Source organism: Mesoplodon bidens, assembly GCF_964165515.1.
Source record: "Mesoplodon bidens genome assembly, chromosome: 18".
NCBI lineage: Eukaryota > Metazoa > Chordata > Mammalia > Artiodactyla > Ziphiidae > Mesoplodon > Mesoplodon bidens.
This window is the reverse complement of record NC_138175.1, coordinates 18,006,873-18,029,555: the sequence shown is the minus strand read 5'-3', so window position 1 is coordinate 18,029,555 and position 22,683 is coordinate 18,006,873. Positions and strand designations below refer to the sequence as shown.

General features: G+C 38.0%; 1 protein-coding gene across 9 annotated transcripts in view; it reads left to right on the top strand.

Annotated features, from left to right (window-relative positions):
• Positions 1 to 22,683, top strand: part of NFAT5 (nuclear factor of activated T cells 5) — a 205,331-nt gene that overhangs the window by 65,744 nt on the left and 116,904 nt on the right. For 2 of the 9 annotated variants that reach the window (XM_081217117.1, XM_081217113.1), the window contains exons 1-2: positions 5,463 to 5,626; positions 7,348 to 7,401. The exons of 4 other annotated variants lie outside the window; for them this stretch is intronic. In XM_081217117.1, coding sequence (XP_081073243.1) covers positions 5,554 to 5,626; positions 7,348 to 7,401 — 127 coding nt within the window. In that variant the 5' untranslated portion in view covers positions 5,463 to 5,553. Of the gene's footprint in view, positions 1 to 5,462; positions 5,627 to 6,083; positions 6,103 to 7,347; positions 7,402 to 22,683 lie in introns of those variants that run through there. 3 more of the 9 variants (XM_081217119.1, XM_081217118.1, XM_081217124.1) reach the window with 2 other exon arrangements.

The window sequence follows — 22,683 nt, the reverse complement described above, 5'->3', positions numbered from 1 at the left end:
CTAATATCTGAGCTGGACTTGGAAGGATAAGTAGGATTTTTACAGGTAGAGAAACTGAATGAATAAATAAATGAATGTTCTCTCTAAGCCTCATATTTTATAATTAGATTCTAACACCTGTGGGTAGATCCCTTGTGTGTCGCTTCCCATGTCTGGAGCGGTCCACATTTCTCTATTCGGCTGAAACAAATGTTTCTTAGGTGGAATATATTATTTCTAAAGTCAGTCTAGTTTATCCAATAACTTCAACTTAGCCCTTTAATTCTGGAGCTTAGTTGTGGATGACCAATTCAACTATTTTATCATTGCATCCTTAACCTAAGTATTTAGCCATAATCCTCAGCAAAGCTGAAAAAAAAAGACACTCTGCTTCTTTGACCATCTACTGACAAAGTCCAATGAAGCCCAGGTATTTCTTGGAATATTTGTATCAACACATGATAGCTGTGATGCATCACAATGTAAACATTTGTATGTTACAACTTTGCTCTGAAATTATCTAGCCTCTTTTAACCACTTTAGGAAATTGGGGTTGGAGTAAAGAGATATCAGCTGTGGGGTATAGCAGGCAGAGGAGAAAGAGTGATGTGTTAGGTGACATTCCTTCCTTTTCCCCTCTATCAGCTAAGAAAGCAAAAGGATAATTTATTTCTAGATACCTGTACAGAACTCTAGCTTAGCACCTGTCACAATGTGAGTTTGTTTACTTACAGGTCATCTCCCTCATCAGGCTGAGAGTAAACTTCTCATATTCGTCTCTGTAAAAATCTTCGTGTTTCCTGTATCTAGCATAGTTCCAGGAGCCCATGTGTGGAAAGAGGGAAGAATGGATTTAATTCATATGGAGGAATGTTTTTTCATCTTTTCCAGGTTATGGATTTCTTTTTAAGAAAGCTTATGAATGTTAAAGACTTTCATCCCAAAGAAAGAGATGTATGTAGGTACACAGTTGCAAAAATTTGTATACAAGTTTAGGGAGATCACAGATGTCTTGAAGAACATGGACCTCAGGTTAAAACTCCATGAATTGAGAGAGGGTAATGGCAAATTGTAAAACCACTTCTAATTTGTACTCTTGGTCAAACTAATATTACAGCTGAGGTAGGGTTACTAGACTCAATATATATTATAATTAGATGTGGAAAGAGCACCATAGCAAACATAGGTAGTGGTATCAAGACCAGTGTGAATAAGAACTTGTGCAGTTTGCATAAGTCTAACCTGCCTACTGTTGGGATGGGATGACCTAGAGATGTCTTCCTTTCTTGGTTTAATTCACTCAGGGGTTTGTATTTTCCCATTAAAATTTCTCCTCCCTAATCCACCCTTTGAATCCCTCTGGCATTTACCTCCTTTCTCACTGCTAAGTCCGCTGGATTCAAACTGATTGCACTGTATCTCAGGACTTGCAATCATTCTAAATCTTGAGAGACTTTTGTTTCCATGAGACTTCAAATGAAAACTCCGACTCAGACCAACCAACTCATAAAGTGCCAAAGTACTTCATCAAAGTGAATTAGATGCTTGATTATCAGATTTGGGCACTTTGAAAGATGTAAGAAGTGAGAATATTCTTAACTCAATGGCAAAACTATGGAAACAAATTTTGTCTTCAGAAATATTTGCTAGAACACGTTCTAAGGGTGAAAATTGACACATAAACACAATCAAATAAGAATTTGGTTACAATTTTAGCACAAATTTAGTCACTGCTATTTCCCACCACTATCAATTCTCCATTATCTTTTAAAAATTATTTATTTATTTATTTTTGGCTGCGTTGGGTTTTCATTGCTGCGTGCAGCCTTTCTCTAGTTGCAGTGAGCAGGGGCTGCTCTTTCTTGCAGTGCACAGGCTTCTCATTGCGGGGGCTTCTCTTGTTGTGGAGCACAGGCTCTAGGCACGTAGGCTTCAGTAGTTGTGGCTTGTGGGCTCAGGAGTTGTGGCTTGCGGGCTCTAGAGCGCAGGCTCAGTAGTTGTGGCACATGGGCTTAGTTGCTCCACGGCATGTGGGATCTTCCCAGACCAGGGATCGAACCCGTGTCCCCTGCATTGGCAGGCAGATTCTTAACCATTGCGCCACCAGGGCAGTTCCAATTCTCCATTATTAAGGAGTGTTCCCAAGGTGGGGCAAAGATAATTTGTGGTCTAAACGTTTTTTTGGTCTATGACTCGATTCTCTCTAGAAATTTTCCTTTCAGGTTTCGTGTTTGTTTAGCAGGTTCTCTACAATGTACATGTGACTAAAATTATTTCAACAGCCTTAATTGTATTCCAATGATGAAGATTCTGTAGATCTTGTGACAACACATTCCTCTGTTCTGTATGAGTTTGTTTAATTCCTTTTCAGTGGTTGATATTTGAACCTCTTTCATTGAGAGCAGATCCAGCTACACAATTCACTAAGGGCCTAAACAGGTCCAGGAGGGGTTAAAGAACACACCATCAATATAAGAACTGCCACTCTATTGCACAATTTACACAACCTTGTAGTTGAATCTGGGCTTCTTGTGACTTTTTAATAAAATAACTACGGAATGTGATACAACAATTGGGAAGTAACGTAAAGAAATTCTACAAACTACTAAATCTGCTTTATGTTTTGTTCCATGACTATTGTAATTTTCAGTGAGAGGAGATTTCCAAAGTTTATATGCTTAAAGTTTTACTTTTCGTTGTGCATAAAGTTTTATGAAGGTATACGATTTGGTGATAGGGTGGTTTTTAAAATATAAAATAAGATTATTTCCAATATCATATAGAAGGGGAAGCAAATGAGATATTTATGACCAGAGAAGGAAATATCATTGGAACTTGAGGTAGCATGTAATTTACTAAAGACACAATGATCAGATAGTTATTTTTGGTAACCCTGAATATCAGGAAGATCATATTGTATTTTGTGATCAGAGCAGAGCAAACACTGTTTACTAATGAATTATGTGTGTTTTCAGTCACTGAAAATTTAAGTACAAACGGAAAATCTGGGTCTCTATGCTATTGCGAAGCAAGACCATGAAAACTATCCATTTAAGCACTTTTTCCAAAAAACGTATCTCTGTAAAAGGATGGGAGGTGGAGTTAACCATTGAATTTTCAAATATTCATTTAGATATAGTCTCTGCTTGATGCAGGGTTTGATGGAGTGGGGCCTGAGCTTAAAGAATCCCTGGAATTCACAGTCTAGGTCAAGTCACTCTTTGGGAGACCCCTATTCACTTTGCTCTTACTTAATCAGGGGAAATCTGATTAACATAAACAACAAAGCATCAGTCCTGGGGAAAAAAAAATCACAAAAGGGCAGAGAAGTGTTGAGGGAAAGGGGAAGGAAGAGGCCTTGCCAATTCTTGACTTGTTAATTAGAGTCAGAACAGCAATGGGGATTTCCTATACCCTAAGTTTGTTGAATGATTACATAGGTCTGGGGAAGAGGGATACTCAGTGACTCACCCCATTTTTTTTTTTTGTATTGGGGTTTTGCCTGGTGCATTGCAATTTCCTCTCCTCGCATTATATATTGACTAATGGAGGGGGGAGGTCTCCAACAGGTGTTTACACCTACTCAGATTCAAAAGCTTTGGCCTAGGCCTTAGCCCGTTGGGCAATGTGGGGTTTGAATCTTCCTCTCTTAAATGAGTGGGACTCGGACCAGTTTTGAAGGGACTTCTGTTGGGACTTGTTACAACAGCGTACAGTGGTGATGTAGATTTGAGGACAGTTTCTTGTTCTGCTTTGCCATCTTGGGGTGGTTCTGAAAAGCTTTCTTACCTCTGACAGGAAGAAAATGTTCACAGGGTTGATTACTACACAGAATGCAGTAAAGGGAACTGGGCAACCTGACTCAGATGTTCAGATGGAAAGATAGGTAGACTCCGATGACACCAGTTTAAATTCTAGGTCTGCGGGTAAAGCTTTGCAGAGGGACCCACCCCAGAGACATCTGCACAGGGGCCTCCTTTGCTGAGAGCTTCTCCCCCATCCCTGCCACTCCAAGTCCAGATGAACTGCTCAAATTCCTAGGGGAAAGCCTCTATAAATTGTGTGTGTGTATTCATATGTATGCATAACACTAATTTTGAAGCTTTGTAACTATCTTTGTAGATAAAATAAGAGAAACTTATAAAACTTATAAACTAACTCAAATAGCTTAAAAATGTTGCCCCAGTGACCGCTGGCATCAATATTATACATAAGATTAAAATTCCCAAGTAGCATACCCTGCACTCCAATTGATATTTTAATAACTTGATTAAAAATTTCTCAGAAGTCTATTAGAGTCAGGAAACGGTCTGCGGTGTAGGTGAGGATTTTCAGTTTTTGCAACGGAAACTTTTGGCCGCCATGAACAGAATAGCAAAAACTCAAATGCGTTCTTCCCCCATCCTTGCCTAGTCCAAAGGTAAAAAAATGAAAACCGTTTGGAAGAATGGTTTTTAAGTTTGCTTTTTCCCTCTACAACAGTCACGTGGATTAATATGATTCAATTTTTAAATCGACTTTTATCTCCCACACCGAATAAACCCGGCCATCCCAGCACAATCAGAAAGACTTAAAAAAAATTTTTTTTTCAGCCCCTAAAGGTTGGGGGAGGGGGGAGAGAAAAAAGGGGAAGGGCAAAGGTAAGGGGAAAGGGTACTTTAATTAAAAAATAACCAATAACGCGAGGTCTTCAAGATATGGTCCGTCATTTCCTAATTAAGAAATGAGTTTGACAGCCTTTTGACCAACTCAATTCAGACATTGCTATGCAAACCCCAAAGGGGTGGTGGCTGTGCAAGCGACGACACTCCATTCCCCTGCGAGACCCCAAGCCTGCCCACCCAGGACGTTCCGGCTCTGGGGTCTTTCCCCTCTTCTCGCAGACGCGTCGGCTCCCCCCCTCCCCAGGTCTATCTCCTCCTACGCTCAGCTCGGCGCTGAGCCGGCCGCCTTCGGCTCGCCGCCACCAGGTCGGTGCAAATACCTTTTCCCTCCCCGGGGCCCCAGGCGCGGACACCTCCCAGCCTCCCTCCCTCCCTGCCGGCGGGGCCCTTTCCCTGCTCGGGAACAGCGGCCCCAGGCCGCTGTTCGCAGGAAGCGAAGCCCTTGTTGATGCTGTTCCGTGGTGCGCCGCTCCGCCCTCCGGCGCCGCCCGGGCTCTTCCCCGCTCTGGGGCGCCCCCCCTCCGCGCCTGCGCAGTGCCCCGCGGGAGGCGGGGCTCAGATTCCTGTCAGCGGCGGCGGCGGCGGCGGCGGCGGCGGTGGCGGCAGCGACCGTCAGTTTTCGCTGAGGAGAAGCACGAAACGGACCCGTTGGCTCTCCCCCTCCCTTTCCCCGCCCTGAACCCCCCTCCTGGCTCGCCGAAAATTAGTCTCCGTGGAGTTTCCCCTCCACCCCGCCTCCATTTCCTCGGTCCTCGGCTCGGTGGAAGTCACTGCCCTCGAAGAGGAGGCAGCGGCAGCCGCCCTCGCCTGCCGCCCCCGGTTCGGTGCCCGCGGTCCCGGAGAGGAGGTGCCGCCGCCACCGCCGCTCCACCCCTCCCGCTGCCCTCGGGCCGGGCTGGGTCGAGCTGCGATGCCCTCGGACTTCATCTCATTGCTCAGCGCGGACCTAGACCTGGAGTCGCCCAAGTCCCTGTACTCGCGAGGTGAGTCAGGCTGGGGGCTGGGGCGTGGGGGCGGGGAGGCCCGGCCCCGCGGAGCCGGAGGGGTCCCGGTCGGGGGCGGCTGCCGAGCCCCTGCCGGGATGGCCTGTCTTGCGGGGGTGGGGAGAGGCCGAGGAGGTCGAGGGTTGGTGGAAGGGGCCCGGGAGGAGTGGCGGCCCCTCCCCCGCGGAGCCGCCGGCTGCACGGGGCCCGAATGCCGTCGGCCCCCGGGTCTCTGCGGACCCGGTGGCTCTGAGCGCTCCTCGGCGGTCGGTCCCCGCCACCCTCCTCGAGCGGCCGGCCCTGGCCTCCCCGGCTCGGGGATCATCCCGGACTGGGCCCCGCGCTGGGGCCGCCGCGATCCGGCCGCCGCGGCTCCTCTCACCAGGACCATCGTCCCCGGCAAAGTTGCCCCCAAACGGGTGGCGTAGCCTGGAGCGGGTTCTGGGTTCAGGGTCACCATTTTTCTCCCTCTCCAGGTTGTTTGTGTGCCGTCGTTCTGCCCCCCTCTCCCTCCGGCCTAGTCCACTCCCTCCCCTTGTTGGGACGGCCCCCCTCGACCAGGCGTCCTTCTTTCCTCGTCATCTTATGGCTGGAAAGAGCCCGAATTTTATTTCCTTTTCTTTCTTTCTTTTTTTCCTCTCTTTGCACTTCTGTGGCATTCTAATTACTTACTTCTGCCTCTGTTTTACAAAGAGGGGTGCTCTCTCTGGATTAGTTTTATTCCTCTCCTGTCCCAGGGGTACCAGCTCAGGCACAGTCGCTGTCCTTTGAGAATTTTCTCTTTCGTTGCCGTTCAAGGGCTCCTTGCAGGGAGGGGGCATCGGACACAGTTTCCCGTTTTAAAACTCTTTTGGCTAAGGCCCGAAGGGGATTCCCGGGATATAAAATATTAACACTTGAGCTGATCTCTACTGGGGTTAAATTCCTATACTGGACACCACAAGAATGTGTTAGAACAGGTTCCTTGTGCAAGGGCCATCAAACCAAAATGCTCCCACTGCACTCTTAGTCACTTTTTAAATCACTGGGAGGGGGCAAAAGACATAACTGGGCTATTAGGTATTCATTTTACCATGTTAAAAAAAAACATTGTGTGCCATTGTGAACCTCCTTCCTGAGAAATTCAGGGTTTCTTCAGTTTTTGATTTGATGTATCCATCCGCTGATTCCATCCCCTGCAAAAAGGGGGTCTTCAGCTTCACATTCGTGTATTTAAAATCGTTGAAGTGAATCAGAGTGAGGTGGTTTTCTCTGGAAGGTGCTGGACTTTATAGACTGACTGTACACAGAGTCCTACTTAGTAACTGTAGCCATTGTCTGTTGCTCTGATGACTTTAGTTGGCAGTCACCATCCTGAAGTAGTTTGGAAATATTGTAGTTTTGAGTGTCAGAAAGGAAGAGACGATATCTAGAGGTGATTCTTAGAGAAGGGCTAATGTGGTACATTTGGGTGCTAAGAATAGTCAAGACATTAACACCGTTTGTGCAGTAATCATCAGATAATTTTCCATGAAACAAATGCTTTATGAAAATCTAAGTTTAGTATAGAGACCAGTGTAGAGGCAATTCAGCCTTCTTTTGCCGAGAATGTATTCACAAATAGGGACTTCAGCTCTTAAAAATACGTGACAATTATATAAGAGATGTATGCTATCCTTGGCTTTTTTTTTTTTTTAAGTCATTCAGCATAAAAAGTACTTAATGCTTTTTGTGTTTTTCAGATTCTCTGAAGTTACACCCATCACAGAATTTTCATAGAGCTGGACTATTGGAAGGTCAGCAGAGTGCCATTTTAAAGCATATTGTGTGAGTATGCAAAGGCTTTCTCTGAAATGGAGTTTAAATGAGAAAGTGTTAAACTTTGCAAACTCATACAATCTAGTTTTCTCCTAAAGAGCCTGATCCTTCTTTTAGAGCAGCTGAATGTTTTAGTGGATTTTGTTACTGTGTTTGATGTCCTTGTTAGCTATTGTATCTGTTTCAAGAAGCCTTGGGAAAACCCCCCACAAAACTATTAAAAATTATGTGTTGGGTATTCTACTTTAGAATTCCATATCTTGATTCTAGTTTTTTACAAAACAAACTGAATATGAAAAGGCTCAAACATTAAGATCATGAACATAACTAAAAGAGTGACACCAAACACATATTTAGTTTTGAAAGTCAGAATTTAGAACTTTCATATGCTGAGCATTTCAGAATGGCATATTAATTATTTATTACAAAAGCATTGATGTCATTACTCTTGCATCGTTTTTAAGGATAAGGAAAGCCAAGTAATAGAGATGATGATTGAGCTATGCTTAGAAAAAAGGGTTTCAGAAAGTTCTGGAAATGTTAGAATGTGTAGAATAATTTAAACAGCTGACAATTACTTTAGAAAACATTATTCTGGGTTGTTTTTAGCATTTTAAGCCAAAAAAAGGACTACTTGTTGTTTTTGCAGTTTTTGAAGTGATTTCACGTATGTCATTTTGAATCATGTAATCCTGGGAACTGGACAGCAAGGATATTAATTTTCCTATTATAAAGATGAGTAACCTGAGGCTGAAATTAAGAGACTTGGGGGAAAAAAATCATACGGTAGTAGAAACAGTGCTTTTGTGTTGTAGTTGGTGCTCTTTACCCAAAGCCAGGCGGCCACTGTAAAATATATATGTAACCAGTAACGTAAGCATTTTATCATCCACTTAAAAAAGGCCCTAATATTTAAGTTTGACTTGAGTGTAGGTGTCAAGGGAAAAAGTAGGTTTTGTAATTAAGCTTAAATTTGAATACCAATTTAGCTACTTGTGACCTTTAGCTCTGTGACCTTGGGCAAGTGACTTTACCTCTCTAAATTTTAATGTTCTTTTATAAAAATGTATATAATCTCTTAAATTTAGTGAGCTAATGTGTATGAAAATGCCTAGTATAGTGTCTGGCTTAATAAATTTTTTTTCCTTTAGTATCAGCTAAATTGTTTTAACTATAATTTAAAGCATATAAAAGTTCTCAGATTAATTATTGATTATATTTATACTTATAAAAAGTCCATAGGTATATATATACCTATGGTATATATTAGTATGAAAATCAACTACAGTTTGAGGCAAGGAATTTTTAGAAGTGTTTCTTAGTGAAGTAGATTTGTTGTTTCTATTTGTATTGTTCAATTTGTGACCATGTTGTGGAGTTATATTTGTCTGTACAAAAACTCATCCATTTTCTGGGCAGCAAACCAGAGTGTTATAATCATAGAGATTATCAAGCAGGAGAAAGATAAGAAAAAAAAACCCGAGTGTTAATTATTTAAGCAAATATTTTTAACAAGTTGATGAAAATTCAGGCAACAATCTAGTATGTATATTTACATATTTATGCCAAAATACTTTTCATTTTGGTTGAGAGGATACTCAGTTATTTAAAGTAAGACCACCCTTTATTGATTATATATAAATTGTAAAATGTATAAGTATCAACTATGTCATGTTCTCTTATATCTTTGATACAAGGTATCATAAGAAAGTTGTTTGCTTGTGTGATGAAAGGATTTAATCTATGTACCCTATTTCTATTTTCAACCTTTTATTATGGACATTTTAAAGAATACACAGAAGTGGAGAGAATAAAATGATGAACACATCATTTTATTTATTTATGGGTTTATGGGTTTATTTATTTATTTATGGGTTTGGTGGTACCCATCACCAAACTTTAATAGCTATCAAAGTATGTCTACTCTTGTTTTTTTAATCCTCTCTCCTCCCCCCAAGCTGTATTATTTTAAAGCAAATACCAGACATCATAATCATTTCATGTATAAATACTTCTGTATTATAGTGATTTTTTAATATTACTTTTTAAAATACTCTATTCCAGGAAATACAAAAAATTCTAATTTATTTCAGCAGGATATAGTACAGCAGGAGGCTGCTGCTCCTAGTGTATAAGAGCAATCTGTGCTAAGTTTGTAGGTTATGTGGTCAGACTTGGGTTCATATCCTTGTTTGACGTTTGTGTGTGACCTCAGCTTAGTCATTTAATCTTTCTGTGCTTCAATTTTCTCTTTTTTAAATGGGGGCAATAATAGTATCTTCATCAGAGGTGTTGTTAAGATTATTTGAGGCAAGTTCATGTAAAGCATTTAACCTGGTATATAGTAAACTATAAATGTTAGCTAAATTTTAAAAATTAAATTTAAAATTTTTAAAATTTAAACAGCCATCTATATAGTTTCTACTATGTGCCAGGAACTTTACAAATATGAACTCACTGAATTCTCATAACAGCTGTTTGAGATCATTACTATTACCCCATTTCACAGATGAGGAAGCTAAGGAGGCATAGGGAGTTTCAGTAACTTACCTAGAGTCACACAGCTGGTAAGTTGTAGAGCCAAGATTCCAGCTCAGGTACTCTCACTTCAGAATCTGTGCTCTTAAGTACTATACTGTGCTGACTCCCTATGATATATAATATGAAGTATTGTCTAGTAATATTTATGTCTATATGCTTTACGTCAATAGTCTAGGTTTCTTTTTTCTTTTTTTTTAACAAAGTATTTTTTAACGGTTTAATCCCCCCCACCCCCGTGTTGGGTCTTCGTTGCTGCGCGCAGGCTTTCTCTAGTTGTGGCAAGTGGGGGTTACACTTCATTGTGGTGCGCGGGCTTCTCATTACGGTGGCTTATCTTGTTGTGGAGCACGAGCTCTAGTCACGCAGGCTCAGCAGTTGTGGCACACGGGCTTAGTTGTTCTGTGGCATGTGGGATCTTCCCTGACTAGGGATCGAACCCGTGTCCGCTGCGTTGGCAGGCAGATTCTTAACTACTGCGCCATCAGGGAAGTCCAGTAGTCTAGATTTCTATCTAATAACTAAAAACTCAGCCCAGTGTGAAGGGAATTTAATTATTATCATACAATTTGTTAAACTTTTTAGAGAACATAGGTTTTACAAATTAAAGTGTTTTTTGTTTTCTTTTAAGGAAGACAAGGTTGGAAAACCTACAGTTGGGTATTTAGCTTCAAAAATAGATTTTAAATCTCTTTACTATTCAGTTCGCGTTTATCTTTCATATCATTGCTGGTCCTTCTACTCCCTCTCCCCCTTTTCAAGAATAGGAAATTCGTTTCTTTTTTTCTTTTTTTTTTAACTTGAGATATATTTGACATATTACATTATGTTAGTTTCAAATTCACAACAGTGATTTGATACTTATATATATTGGGAAGTGATCACCATAATAAGTCTAGTTAACATCGGTCACCCTGCATAGTTCTGCTAATACCGTTTTATTTAATTTGGTGATTGCCTGGCAATGGGAAAACAGTCTAGCTATTTAATGTAATGATATGTAGCCATTAAAATAATGTTTCTGGTGACCCCATAATTACATGTGAAACTCCTAATAAAATAAGTAAATAAAAGATATTGTTGCAATTATATTAAAAATAGCTTACATAGAAAAAAATCCTGGACAAAAGTATATGCTACAGATTTTTACTTTTTGATTCTATTTTTGCATTTTCCCTACCTTCTTTAAAGAAGGTAGTTTGTATATATTTTTTTAAAAATAAAATGGTTTACACTTACAGTGTTCAGACTTTAAGGCTAGGGTTCTTCTTTGGAGTGCCTGGAAAAAATGTTCAACTACAGGAAAAAAAAAAAAAGGGTGCCATTTCTTACACTTTCTGTATTAAAAAATGTTGATTTTTGGCATATATGGTTTGCTATATAAAAACAGATTAAAAATTAAACTAAATAAGCAAATAATAAGAGGTCATTCTAGAAATACCTATAGAGATGTAAGATAAGATGGTAGAAAAATCAGATAAAACAGGAAAAATAATATAAGCAAATTGGAAGAAGTAATAAAAACAATGGATTAAAATTTTTAAATGCTTTTAAAAATGAGTTAAGAAATTACATATGGATCAAATTAAAAGAAAATATGAAATATTACATTGAGTTAGGGGAAAATAAACTTTTTTTTTAACTACTCTCAATTTGTTTGATATTGTACCATGCATAATTTTACTTTATAGTTCAAAAATGAAAATCCTAAAAATAGTAACAGGTTTTTTTTTTACTGATTTTATGGAATATTTCTGAATTGCCATTAAGCCTGATTTATTTCTTTCCTAGGGCCTGTGTTCGTAAGGTAGTTAAGCCATTAACTCTTTTTTTTCCCATAAATTTATTTTATTTATTTATTTACTTTCGGCTGCGTTGGGTCTTTGTTGCTGCACTCGGGCTTTCTCTAGTTGCGGCGAGTGGGGGCCACTCTTCATCGTGGTGCGCGGGCCTCTCACTGTCGCGGCCTCTCTTGTTGCAGAGCACAGGCTCCAGACGTGCAGGCTCAGTAGTTGTGGTTCACGGGCCCAGTTGCTCCGCGGCATGTGGGATCTTCCCAGACCAGGGCTCGAACCCGTGTACCCTGCATTGGCAGGCAGATTCTCAACCACTGCGCCACCAGGGAAGCCCCAGGCCATTAACTCTTACATGATGAAATGTATGAAGATATCTTACTGGAAAGGACTTTGTGAAAGTATTTAACATTAAAAGTAATCTATTGGATTCTTTTCTTGTTTAGTATCTATTTTCTCTATCGGTCCATACCTAATAATTATGGAAATGAATTTCAAACATATGACAGAATCATACCTAGTTCATGCCAACTTTTTGCTTCTAGGATCCATCTCTCTCTGATTTCCTATCATTTTTTTTTTTTTTTTTTTTTTTGCGGTACGCGGGCCTCTCACTGTTTGTGGCCTCTCCCGTTGCGGAGCACAGTCTCCGGACGTGCAGGCTCAGTGGCCATGGCTCACGGGCCTAGCCACTCCGCGGCATGTGGGATCTTCCCGGACCGGGGCACGAACCCATGTCCCCTGCATCGGCAGGTGGACTCTTAACCACTGTGCCACCAGGGAAGCCCACTATCATTTGTTTTTGTGTCTCTTCCTAAACTCTGCTTTTTTAATTTTTATTTTTATTCAATACTGGAATTCTATTGCTTGTTACAATAAGAGGATAGAAATTCGTATTTAATCAGATGGTCCTTGGTCTGCTCTTGATTCATTCTTGACTCTACTGTATTTATTCCAGGAGTCCCCTAAAACTTGAAAATGGTAGTACAGATAAACATTTCTTATTGTGATCAATGTTATATATAAAAATAGCCACTTTTTATTAGAAAAAGTTGACCCATCAGATTATTTTCTATTAAGAATAACAGGTAATTAGAAAAAAAATAAAGATCAAGTTAATCTGAGATATCAGTTGGGCCTGATTATGTAGTGACAGGATAATTCTGCTAACTTTATAAGAGGTAAAAGACTTTCTTCAATAGATATGTTGCTTATTATCTTACGCTCTTTTCTTGTTGCTAAGATTTTATTTCAAATTACGTGAAAGAGAGTCACGTCTTTTATTTACTGTTGCCTTAATAAAAATCAAGGTTAAAAAACTAATGAGGTATAATACACTAATTATAAACATGTATTTGAATGAAAAGGTAGAAATAGTCTATGGATTAACTACAGGTAATGATTTCGGCTTCCAAATGTAAATAAAACCTGCTGTTGTGATGAAGTGTCTATATTTTTGATGGTTTGAACTAAATATGTGATACATGAGATTTTTCAGTTACTTTTATTTATTCTTAATAACTTAAAATAGATTTTTTCTCTTGCTTCTATTTTTAATATTTACTTGATAAGTAGGTACTGATTATTACTGCTGGCCAGCCATGAATCCTTATCATTTCTTTCCCATTCAGAAATGTTATTATTAGTCCTTTAGTAAATTTGGTACTTGGTTTTGAAAGTGAGACAAGAACAGAAAAGTTACTAATAAATAGCCAAGTTGATTACTCTTATCTTTATAAATTTAGTTTTAGTTTAAAAAAATCTATGTAAAGCAGTCTTTGTAGGACATGTCAAAAGAAAGTGTTGGTAAAGAGAAGAAAGAATAATAAATTCAGTGTTAGTAATAATTGAAGTCATTTTTTGAGCAATTTGTGTGTACCAGCATTTTACAGATGTTTTCCACGTTTATTCCTCAGAAAAGTCCTGTGAGATAGTATCAGTATCCCTATTTCATAAACGAGGAAACGGAGGTACAGAGGGATTCACTGATTTTCTTAAGGTTACATAGCTAGTGGAGGAGGCTGGTATTTGAAACTTGACTATTTTACCCCAGAGTTTTGAGTTTATACTTACTTTCTTACAATACAAACATTTGATAATTGGCATTTACACTTCAGGCCCTAAAAAGATTACACCACTGTTCAGATGGTATATAAAGAGTACTTTGTGTAGATTTCTTTAGCTTAACAGTTCCCATAAAGTAAGGAGAGAACTTCTATAAGCCACGCATAAAAATCAGTAAAGATTATGATGATGACCCTTTTTAGGAATATTTTAGCACTCAAAATTAGCAAATCATTTCCTGGCTTTGGTGCATGTCTTTAAGATTTAGCTGAAGCACACTGCTGGTTGAACCACCTCTGTTTTGACTGTTGATGGTGCTCAAAAGTGAAAAGGAAGGGGAAGGGTAAGCAAGCTACCACCTAAGGAGAACTGCTTTAAAAACGGAAGATGCCGTGGGGCTCTTGATTTCTTTGGAAGTAGTTTTATGGAAGCATAGAAGTCATTGCACCCTATTTCTGCTGGTATGTTTCAGAGTGTAACTAAACCTGAGAAGAGATGAGCAACAGAAAAAGCAGTACTCATAGAGCATTGGGAGTTAGTTCTATTTATTGTCGTGGTTGGTGTTTGTTTTTGAACTTCCTGAAAATTCTGTTAGGCAGTAGAAAATTTGCGTTTTAATTCTAGTTAAGCCTTGAGACCATGTGGAAAATCGTGTAAGCATTCCTTTTCTTCAGCAGAGACATTGTCATCAGTCTTGCTTACCTAAGAGTTGTGAGGAAGAATAACTGAAATAATGTTAGAGGATTTTGAAAACTATGAAATGCTATACGAATAGTGATATTTTGCATAGGGCCCTATTAATTTACTTTGGTTCTTCTTTCCACTGTCTGTCTCTTTTTTTCCCCAATCTTCCCATTCTACCCATGTCTCCATTTTCTCATGGTACTCTCCACATTTTGCTTGTTGGTTCTGCTGTTACTTCTTGTATCCTTTCTCTCTTTCCCCTCTCTTTTAGAAAAACAAACCATCCTTATAGAGGTACACAGGTACACCCATTTCAAGTGTTCCTTGAGTTTTTAACAGGTGTATACATTTGTGTAATCACTACAGACAAGATACAGAACATTTCAGTCATCCCGTTAAGCTACCTCTTGATCTTTTGCAGTAAATTCTGCCCACTCCAGCCCCTCAGGAAAACTGATCTGTTTTTCCTTACCAAAGATTACTTTTGCCTTTTTTTAGAATTTTGTTTAAATGGATTTATACAGTACTCACTATATTTACAGTATACAGTGTGTACTCTTTTCTCTTTAACTTTTGTTGTTCAACCACCATAACCTTCTAGAAAGGAAAACTAGTTTTTTATAGGACATAAAGTTAATAAGGCATTTTTTATTCTCTTATATATTCCTATATTCTATAATGTAGCCAAGTATAGTTTTTTAGAGATGATTTTTTATGCTTATGTGCAAGGTTATAGGTTACTTAGTCATAATATTATTATATTATAGTTATAGTATTACATAGTAATAATATAATAATAATATTATTCATTCACTCAAAGTGAATTCACCCATATATCCTGGCCACATATTGCTTATAGTTTAGTAAAAGAGATTGTATGTAAATAAACAGTGATAACACAGAGTTTTAAAGGGTTTTGTAATTCAATCTGGAATGACGAATGAAGTTAATATGAAGTTCCTATTTGTTAATAGGAAAATACTTTTGTGTGAAGTATACCTGACCATATAGTTTGCCCCCATACTTAATAACTGTAAAATGAAGTTTAAAACTTTAAACTTTCTTTTTAAAACAGTTTAAGTCTTCAGAGGGTTATAGAGCTGAAGAGTATGTAGGTAGGGGGTATGTACTTATTTGTACTCTGATGATTTCTGTAGGTTAAGCATAAATTAGGTAAAAACAATATGAGCTTTCTGTCCCATGTAAGTGAGTACTATCTTGTGCTTAACTGTAAAAATACTACTGTAAATGGTAATTAATGATAATAAATTAATGTTCACAAGTTATAAATTTATAACTTATGAACATTATAGGCTTAATTTATAAGTGCCTAGATAATGGGCAGTTATAAGTACTTTAGAAACACTGTAAATCAAAAGTTTACTTGAGTAAGTTTTTATAAAATTGTATTGTGACCTCCAAGACTTTTTTCTATATTCCTTTTTCATTTTTATTGTTAGGTCATACTCTCTAGACTATTAGGCTAATGTAGAGTGAATGAATGGGAAATATAAACATATAGTTGAACTTTATAATTTTAAAATTATTTTTGAAGAACTTTTTATTTTCTTAGTTTATTTTTACCTATAATGTTGAGTACAGGATGAAAATTTATATATAATATTTGAATAACATGCTTTGGATAAAATTACAACTTAATTCCTTTAAAAAACTCATTGCTTTAAAAAAACTGGGTAATGAAGTAGTTGAAGAACAGAAAGTAATTAGTTAACCAAATTACTACTCTGTTATAGTAAACATAAATAACATGTTTATAGTATATAGTAAATAAAAACTAAAAAATAACTTTCTTGAGAATGTTTTTCAATCAGACTTCACAAGAATGGATAGAATCAACACTGTAAATTCTGCACAGAAAAAAAAATTTAGTGCATAGTGAATTGAGAACAAATAAACAGAAGAGTTGAAATTGAAGAATATGAAGTTTTTCTTAGAAATTAAAAGTGGTAGAGATAATAATAAGTAAATCAAAGTCCCACTTATTTATCTGACTTGTGAATAGAAACCCAGTTTCAAAAACACGCATTACTTAATAGCTGTGTGATTTTAGGCAAGTTACTTAACCTTTCTTGACTCAGTTTGTTCTTCTATAAAGAGGAGATAGTAAACTCATATATTTGTTATGAGGATTAGATGAGTTAATATTTCTAAAGAACTTGGAATAATGCTTGGCGCATAGTAAGCACTATAAGTATTTGTTAAATAAGTAAAATAAAATTTATATCTACAGGTAAGTTATTTGGCAAACGTACTTACTCAAGATGTAGCAAGAAACCAGGATTTTATTACTATGCATAAGCTTCTGAACACCCACATCAGATGTTGCTAAATTTATATACTAAGGTTTAGGCATTCACAGCACTATGTTGTGCAGGATTAATCTTCCTAAAATACAAATCTAATCATATTGATTACTTAAAAATCCTATAATGGTGTCCATGGGCTTTAGGGTGAAATCCACATTCTTAAAGACTTGGTTCCTAATTATCTTTTTATTTTAATTGAGGTGAAGTTCATAGAACATAAATTTTATCATTTTAACAGTTAAAAAAATTTTTTTTTTTTATTTTTTATTTTTGGCTGCATTGGGTCTTTGTCGCTGTGTGTGGGCTTTCTCTAGTTGCGGTGAGCAGGGGCTACTCTTCGTTGAGGTGCATGGGCTTCTCGTTGCAGTGGCTTCTCTTGTTGTGGAGCACGGGCTCTAGGCGCGTGGGCTTCATTAGTTGCAGCACACAGACTCAGTAGTTGTGGCATGCAGGCCCTAGAGTGCACGGGCTTCAGTAGTTGCAGCTCATGGGCTCAGTAGTTGAGGTTTGCGGGCTCTAGAGCGCAGGCTCAGCAGTTGTGGCACATTGGCTTAGTTACTCCATGACATGTGGGATCTTCCTGGACCAGGGATCGAACCCGTGTCCCCTGCATTGGCACGTGGATTCTTAACCACTGCGCCACCAGGGAAGTCCCCATTTTAACAGTTTTAAAGTGTATAATTCAGTGAGTTATAGTCCATTTACAGTGTTGTGTAACCAGCACCAGTATATAATTCCAGAACATTTTCATCACCCCAAAAAGAAACCCCTTACTCATTTAGCAGTCATTCCCCATTCCCTCCCACATCCCCAGCTCCTGGTAGCCACTCATCTGCTTTTTGTCTCTATGAATTTGCCTATTCTAGACATTTCATATAAAAGAAATCATATAATATGTGGTCTTTTGTGACTTCTTGTTTCACTTAGCATAATGTTTTCAAGGTTCATTCATGTTGTAGCATGTATCAGTATTTCATTTCTTTTTATGGGTGGATAATATTCCATTAGATGGATACATACTACTATGTTTATCCATTCATTTATTAGTTGATGGACATTTGGGTTATTTTGGCTATTATGAACGTTTGTGTAGAAGTTTTTGTGTGTACAGGTGTTTCATTTCTCTTGGGTATATGCCAAGGAGTGGAATTGCTGGATCATATGGTAACTCTATATTTAACTTTTGGAGGAACTGCCAAACTGCTTTGTGCAGTGGCTGCACCATTTCACATTTTCAGCAGCAATGTATGAGGGTTCTGATTTCTCCACATTCTTGTCAACACTTACTCTTAACTTTTTGATTATAGCTATCTCTAGTTGGGTATGAAGCAGTCTCCAGTGGTTTTGATTTATATTTACCTAATGACTAATGATGTTGAGCATCTTTTCATATGTTTATTGGCCATTAATATATCTTCTTTGGAGAAATGTCTGTTCAAGGCTTGGCTATTTTTTTTTTTTTTTTTTTTTTGCGGTATGCGGGCCCCTCACCGTTGCGGCCTCTCCCGTCTCAGAGCACAGGCTCCGGACGCGCAGACCCAGCGGCCATGGCTCACGGGCCCAGCCGCTCCGCGGAATGCGGGATCTTCCCGGATCAGGGCACAAACCCACATCCCCTGCATCGGCAGGCGGACTCTCAACCACTGCACCACCAGGGAAGCCCTTGGCTCATTTTAAAATTATTTGTCTTTTCATTGTTGAATTGTAAGAGTTCTTTATGTATTCTTTATACAAGTCCCTTATTAGATATATGATTTGCCAAAATTTTATCCTGTTCTGTGAGCTGTCTTTTCACTTTCTTGGTAGTGTCTTTTGATGTACAAATGTTTTTAATTTTCTTGAAGTCTACTTTATCTTTTTTGTTGTTGTTGCCTATGCTTTGTGTCATATTTAAGAAACTGCTGCCTAATCCAAGGTCACAAAGATTTACACCTATGTTTTCTTCTGGGAGTTTTATAGTCTTGGCTCTTACATTTAGGTCTTTGATCCATTTTGAGTTAATTTTTGTCTATGGTGTGCAGTCTGTGGTGTGTCATTCTTTTGCATGTGTGTATCCAATTGCCCCCAGTACTATTTGTTGAAAAGACTATTGTTTCCCTTTGAATGGTCTTGGCAACCTTGTTGAAAATCAGTTGACTATAGGCATATGGGTTTATTTCTGGATTCTCAGTTCTTTTCTATTCATCTATATGTCTATTCTTATGCTACTAACACACTGTCTTGATTACTGTAGCTTTGAAATTGGGAAGAGTGAGTGTTCCAATTTTGTTCTTTTATAAGATTGTTTTGGCTATTCAGGGTCCATTGAATTTCCATTTGAATTTTAGGATCAGCTTCTCAATATCTGCCAAAAAGAGAGCTGTGATTTTAATAGCGATTGCCTTGAATCTGTAGGTCAGTTTGAGGAGCATTGCCATCTTAATAGTATTCAGTCTTATCCTTTATGAACATGGGATGTGTTTCCTTTAATTTAGGTCTTTAATTTCTTTCAACAGTGTTTTGTAGCTTTCAGAGAATAAGTTTTACACTTTTTAAACATTTAAGTATTTTATTCTTTTTAATCATTGTTTTTAAGTGTTAATAAAATTATGGAAATAATTTGGAGAAAGGTCTCTCAGAACTTAAGAGAGCTTTAGTATATTTTTAAAATAAGTTTATTTTATTTATTTATTTTTGGCTGTGTTGGGTCTTCGTTGCTATGCGCAGGCTTTCTCTAGTTGTGTTGAGTGGGGGCTACTCTTCGTTGTGGTGCGTGGGGTTCTCACTGCAGTGGCTTCTTTTGTTGCGGAGCACAGGCTCTAGGCACGCAGGCCTCAGTAGTTGTGGCTCGTGGGCTCTAGGGCACAGGCTCAGTAGTTGTGGCTCGCCGGGTCTAGAGCACAGGCTCAGTAGTTGTGGGCCACGGGCTTAGTTGCTCCGTGGCATGTGGGGTCTTCCCTGACCAGGGCTCAAACCCGTGTCCCCTGCATCGGCAGGTGGATTCTTAACCACTGCGCCACCAGGCAAGCCCAAGCTTTGGTATTAAAGTACTAGATTATGCGTGTGTTCAGGAAATGAAACCGAAACCACAATAAAGTAATTGTACAATATTAGAATCAGCCATGGAATTAAAGCCGCAGTAAACCATAAAGAACATTTAGTAAAGTCCAGTTTTGTTTAAAAAGTTATACTGGATGGTATTTTTCTCAGACAGGGACTATACCTCACATTCTCTTAGCATCTGGCACAAGCGCTTATATACAAAGGGTGCTTGAATGAATGAATACCACATCCAGTAAAGAAGGAAGGAATGGTATTGGAAGTGTGAGAGGATTGTGCTCTAGTTATATACAACCATGTAGAAAGCTTTAATTGGAATAATAATTGGATTAAAATGATTATAGGTGGAAACTAGACCTTTAAAAAAATTGGAGCTATTTAATTGGTAAAGACAAAGGTTTAGGTAATTCAGATGAAAATGGAGGTGGATTTGTTCACTAAATCTGGAATACTCAAATAAGAAGGTTCTCTTGAAGCTTGACCACCTTCACCCATTTCATTCACAGCCCTCACCTTCCCCCGCCCCCACAACCCCCAATCTGTTCTCCGTATCTTTTAGTTCAATTTTGAGGAAAAAAATTTTTGATTACTCATGTAAGTGAGATCATATAGTATTTGTCTTTCTCTGACTTATTTCACGTAGCATAATGCCCTCAAGGTCCATTCATGTGTTAAATGGCAAGATTTCCTTTTTTATGGCTGAGTAATATTCTTGTGTGTGTGTGTGTGCGTGTGTGCGTGAGTGTGTGTATCACATCTTCTTTATCCATTCGTTTGTTAATGGACACTTCAGTTGTTTCCTTGTTTTGACTGTTGTAAATAATGCTGCAGTGAAAATGAGGGTGCAGATACCTTTTCAAGACAGTGATTTTGTTTTCTTCAGGTAAATACCTGGAAGTGGAATTGCTGGATCATGCAGTTCTATTTTTAGTTTTTTGATGAATCTTCATACTATTTTCTGTAGTGGCTGCACCTGATTGGCATTCTTGAGGACAGGAATTGATTATATTTAAATAAAAACATGTCAGTTAAATGAGAGAAACACTTAGGTGACTGGGTATAAACAAATACAATATGAAGAGTCTGACTGTACTTCATTTTATTGATTAGGACAACTATTTCTGTATATTTAGTTTAATCGCAGCCAAATACTGCTTGTGCTATTAAATATATTTGTTATATTTAAGAACATACTGACTTTAATATGTTGCTAAACATATAAATGTTTTAAAATAAAAGCACTGATGCAATAAAAATATGTTAAATATTGATGAAGATATAAAAAGATTTTCAATATCATTAGTCATTGGGGAAATGCAAAGCAAAACCACAGTGAGATACCACTTCACACCTACTAGGATGGCTGTAATCAAAAAGACAGATAATAATAAGTGTTGGCAAGGATGTGGAGAAATCACCTCACACACTGCTGGTGGGAATGTAAAACAGTACAGCCACTTTGGAAAATAATCTGATAGTTCCTCAAAGAGTTAAGCATAGAGTTATACCATATCCAGCAATCTCACTTCTAGATACATACCCAAGAGAAATGAAAACATCTGTACACATAAAATATATGTGTATATTTGTATACGTATGTTCAGAGCAGCATTGTTCATAATAGCCAAAGTATGGAAACAACCCAAATGTCCATCAACTAATGAATGGATGGATAAACAAAATGTAGTATATCCATTTAATGGAATAATATTTGGCCATAAAAAGGAATCAGTTACTGATACATGTAGGAATATGGATGAATCTTGACAGTATGCTTAGTGGAAGAAGCCAATCATGAAAGACCACATACTGTATGATTCCATTTATATGAAATCTACAGAATAGACAAATCCAGAGAGGCAGAAAGTAGATTAGTAGTTCCTGGGGTGGAGGGGAGTGAGGGGGATTATAGTTAAAGGGCTCCGGGTTTCTTTTGAGAGTGATACCAATATTCTAAAATGTATTGTGATGATGGTTGCACAACTCTGAGTGTACTAAAAGCTAAGTGTCCACCAACAGATGAATGGATAAATAAAATGTGGTATATACATACAGTGGAATATTATTCATCCTTAAAAAGGAATGAAATTCTGATATCATCTTACAACATGGATTAACCTTGAAAACATATGCTAATTGAAATAAGCCAGATACAGAAGGACAAATATTGTAAGTTTCCATGAGGTATCTAGAATAGAGACAGAAAGTGGAATAGTGGTCACCAGGGACTATGGGGAGAGGGCAATGAGGAGTTATTCTTCAATAGGTACAGAGTTTATGTTTGAGGCAATGAAAAAGTTCTGGAAATGAATACTAGTGGTGATTGTTGTACAACATTGTGAATGAACTTAATGCCATTGAATTGTAGACTTAAAAAACGGATACAGTAGTAAATTTTATGTATATTTTACCACACCCACAAAATGTTAAAAAAACAAAAAATAATTTTAAGACTGAGATATACTAACTTTTTTAATAAAGTTATTGAGACAGAGGTAATTGTGTGGTGGCACATGGAAGGGAGACTTTTTTCAGTTTCCCATTTAACACAGTATATTTTAGTTGTCTAAATCATCTAAATGTGCTTTAAATGTAGATAGGATGATCTAAATACTGAGTGTGCTACGTCTTGAATAATCAAGAAATTTTGATGAGCAAGATTAGACTACAGATGACTGAAAAATTCATGAAGTAGATTAACCTCGTTTAGTTTGGAAATTTTTTTGACTATTAATATGCATGGTTGATTCATTTTGTTGATTTCCTGAAAGCAAATGTTTATATTTAATAGTAGCAAGAGGATTGCAGTTTTCTA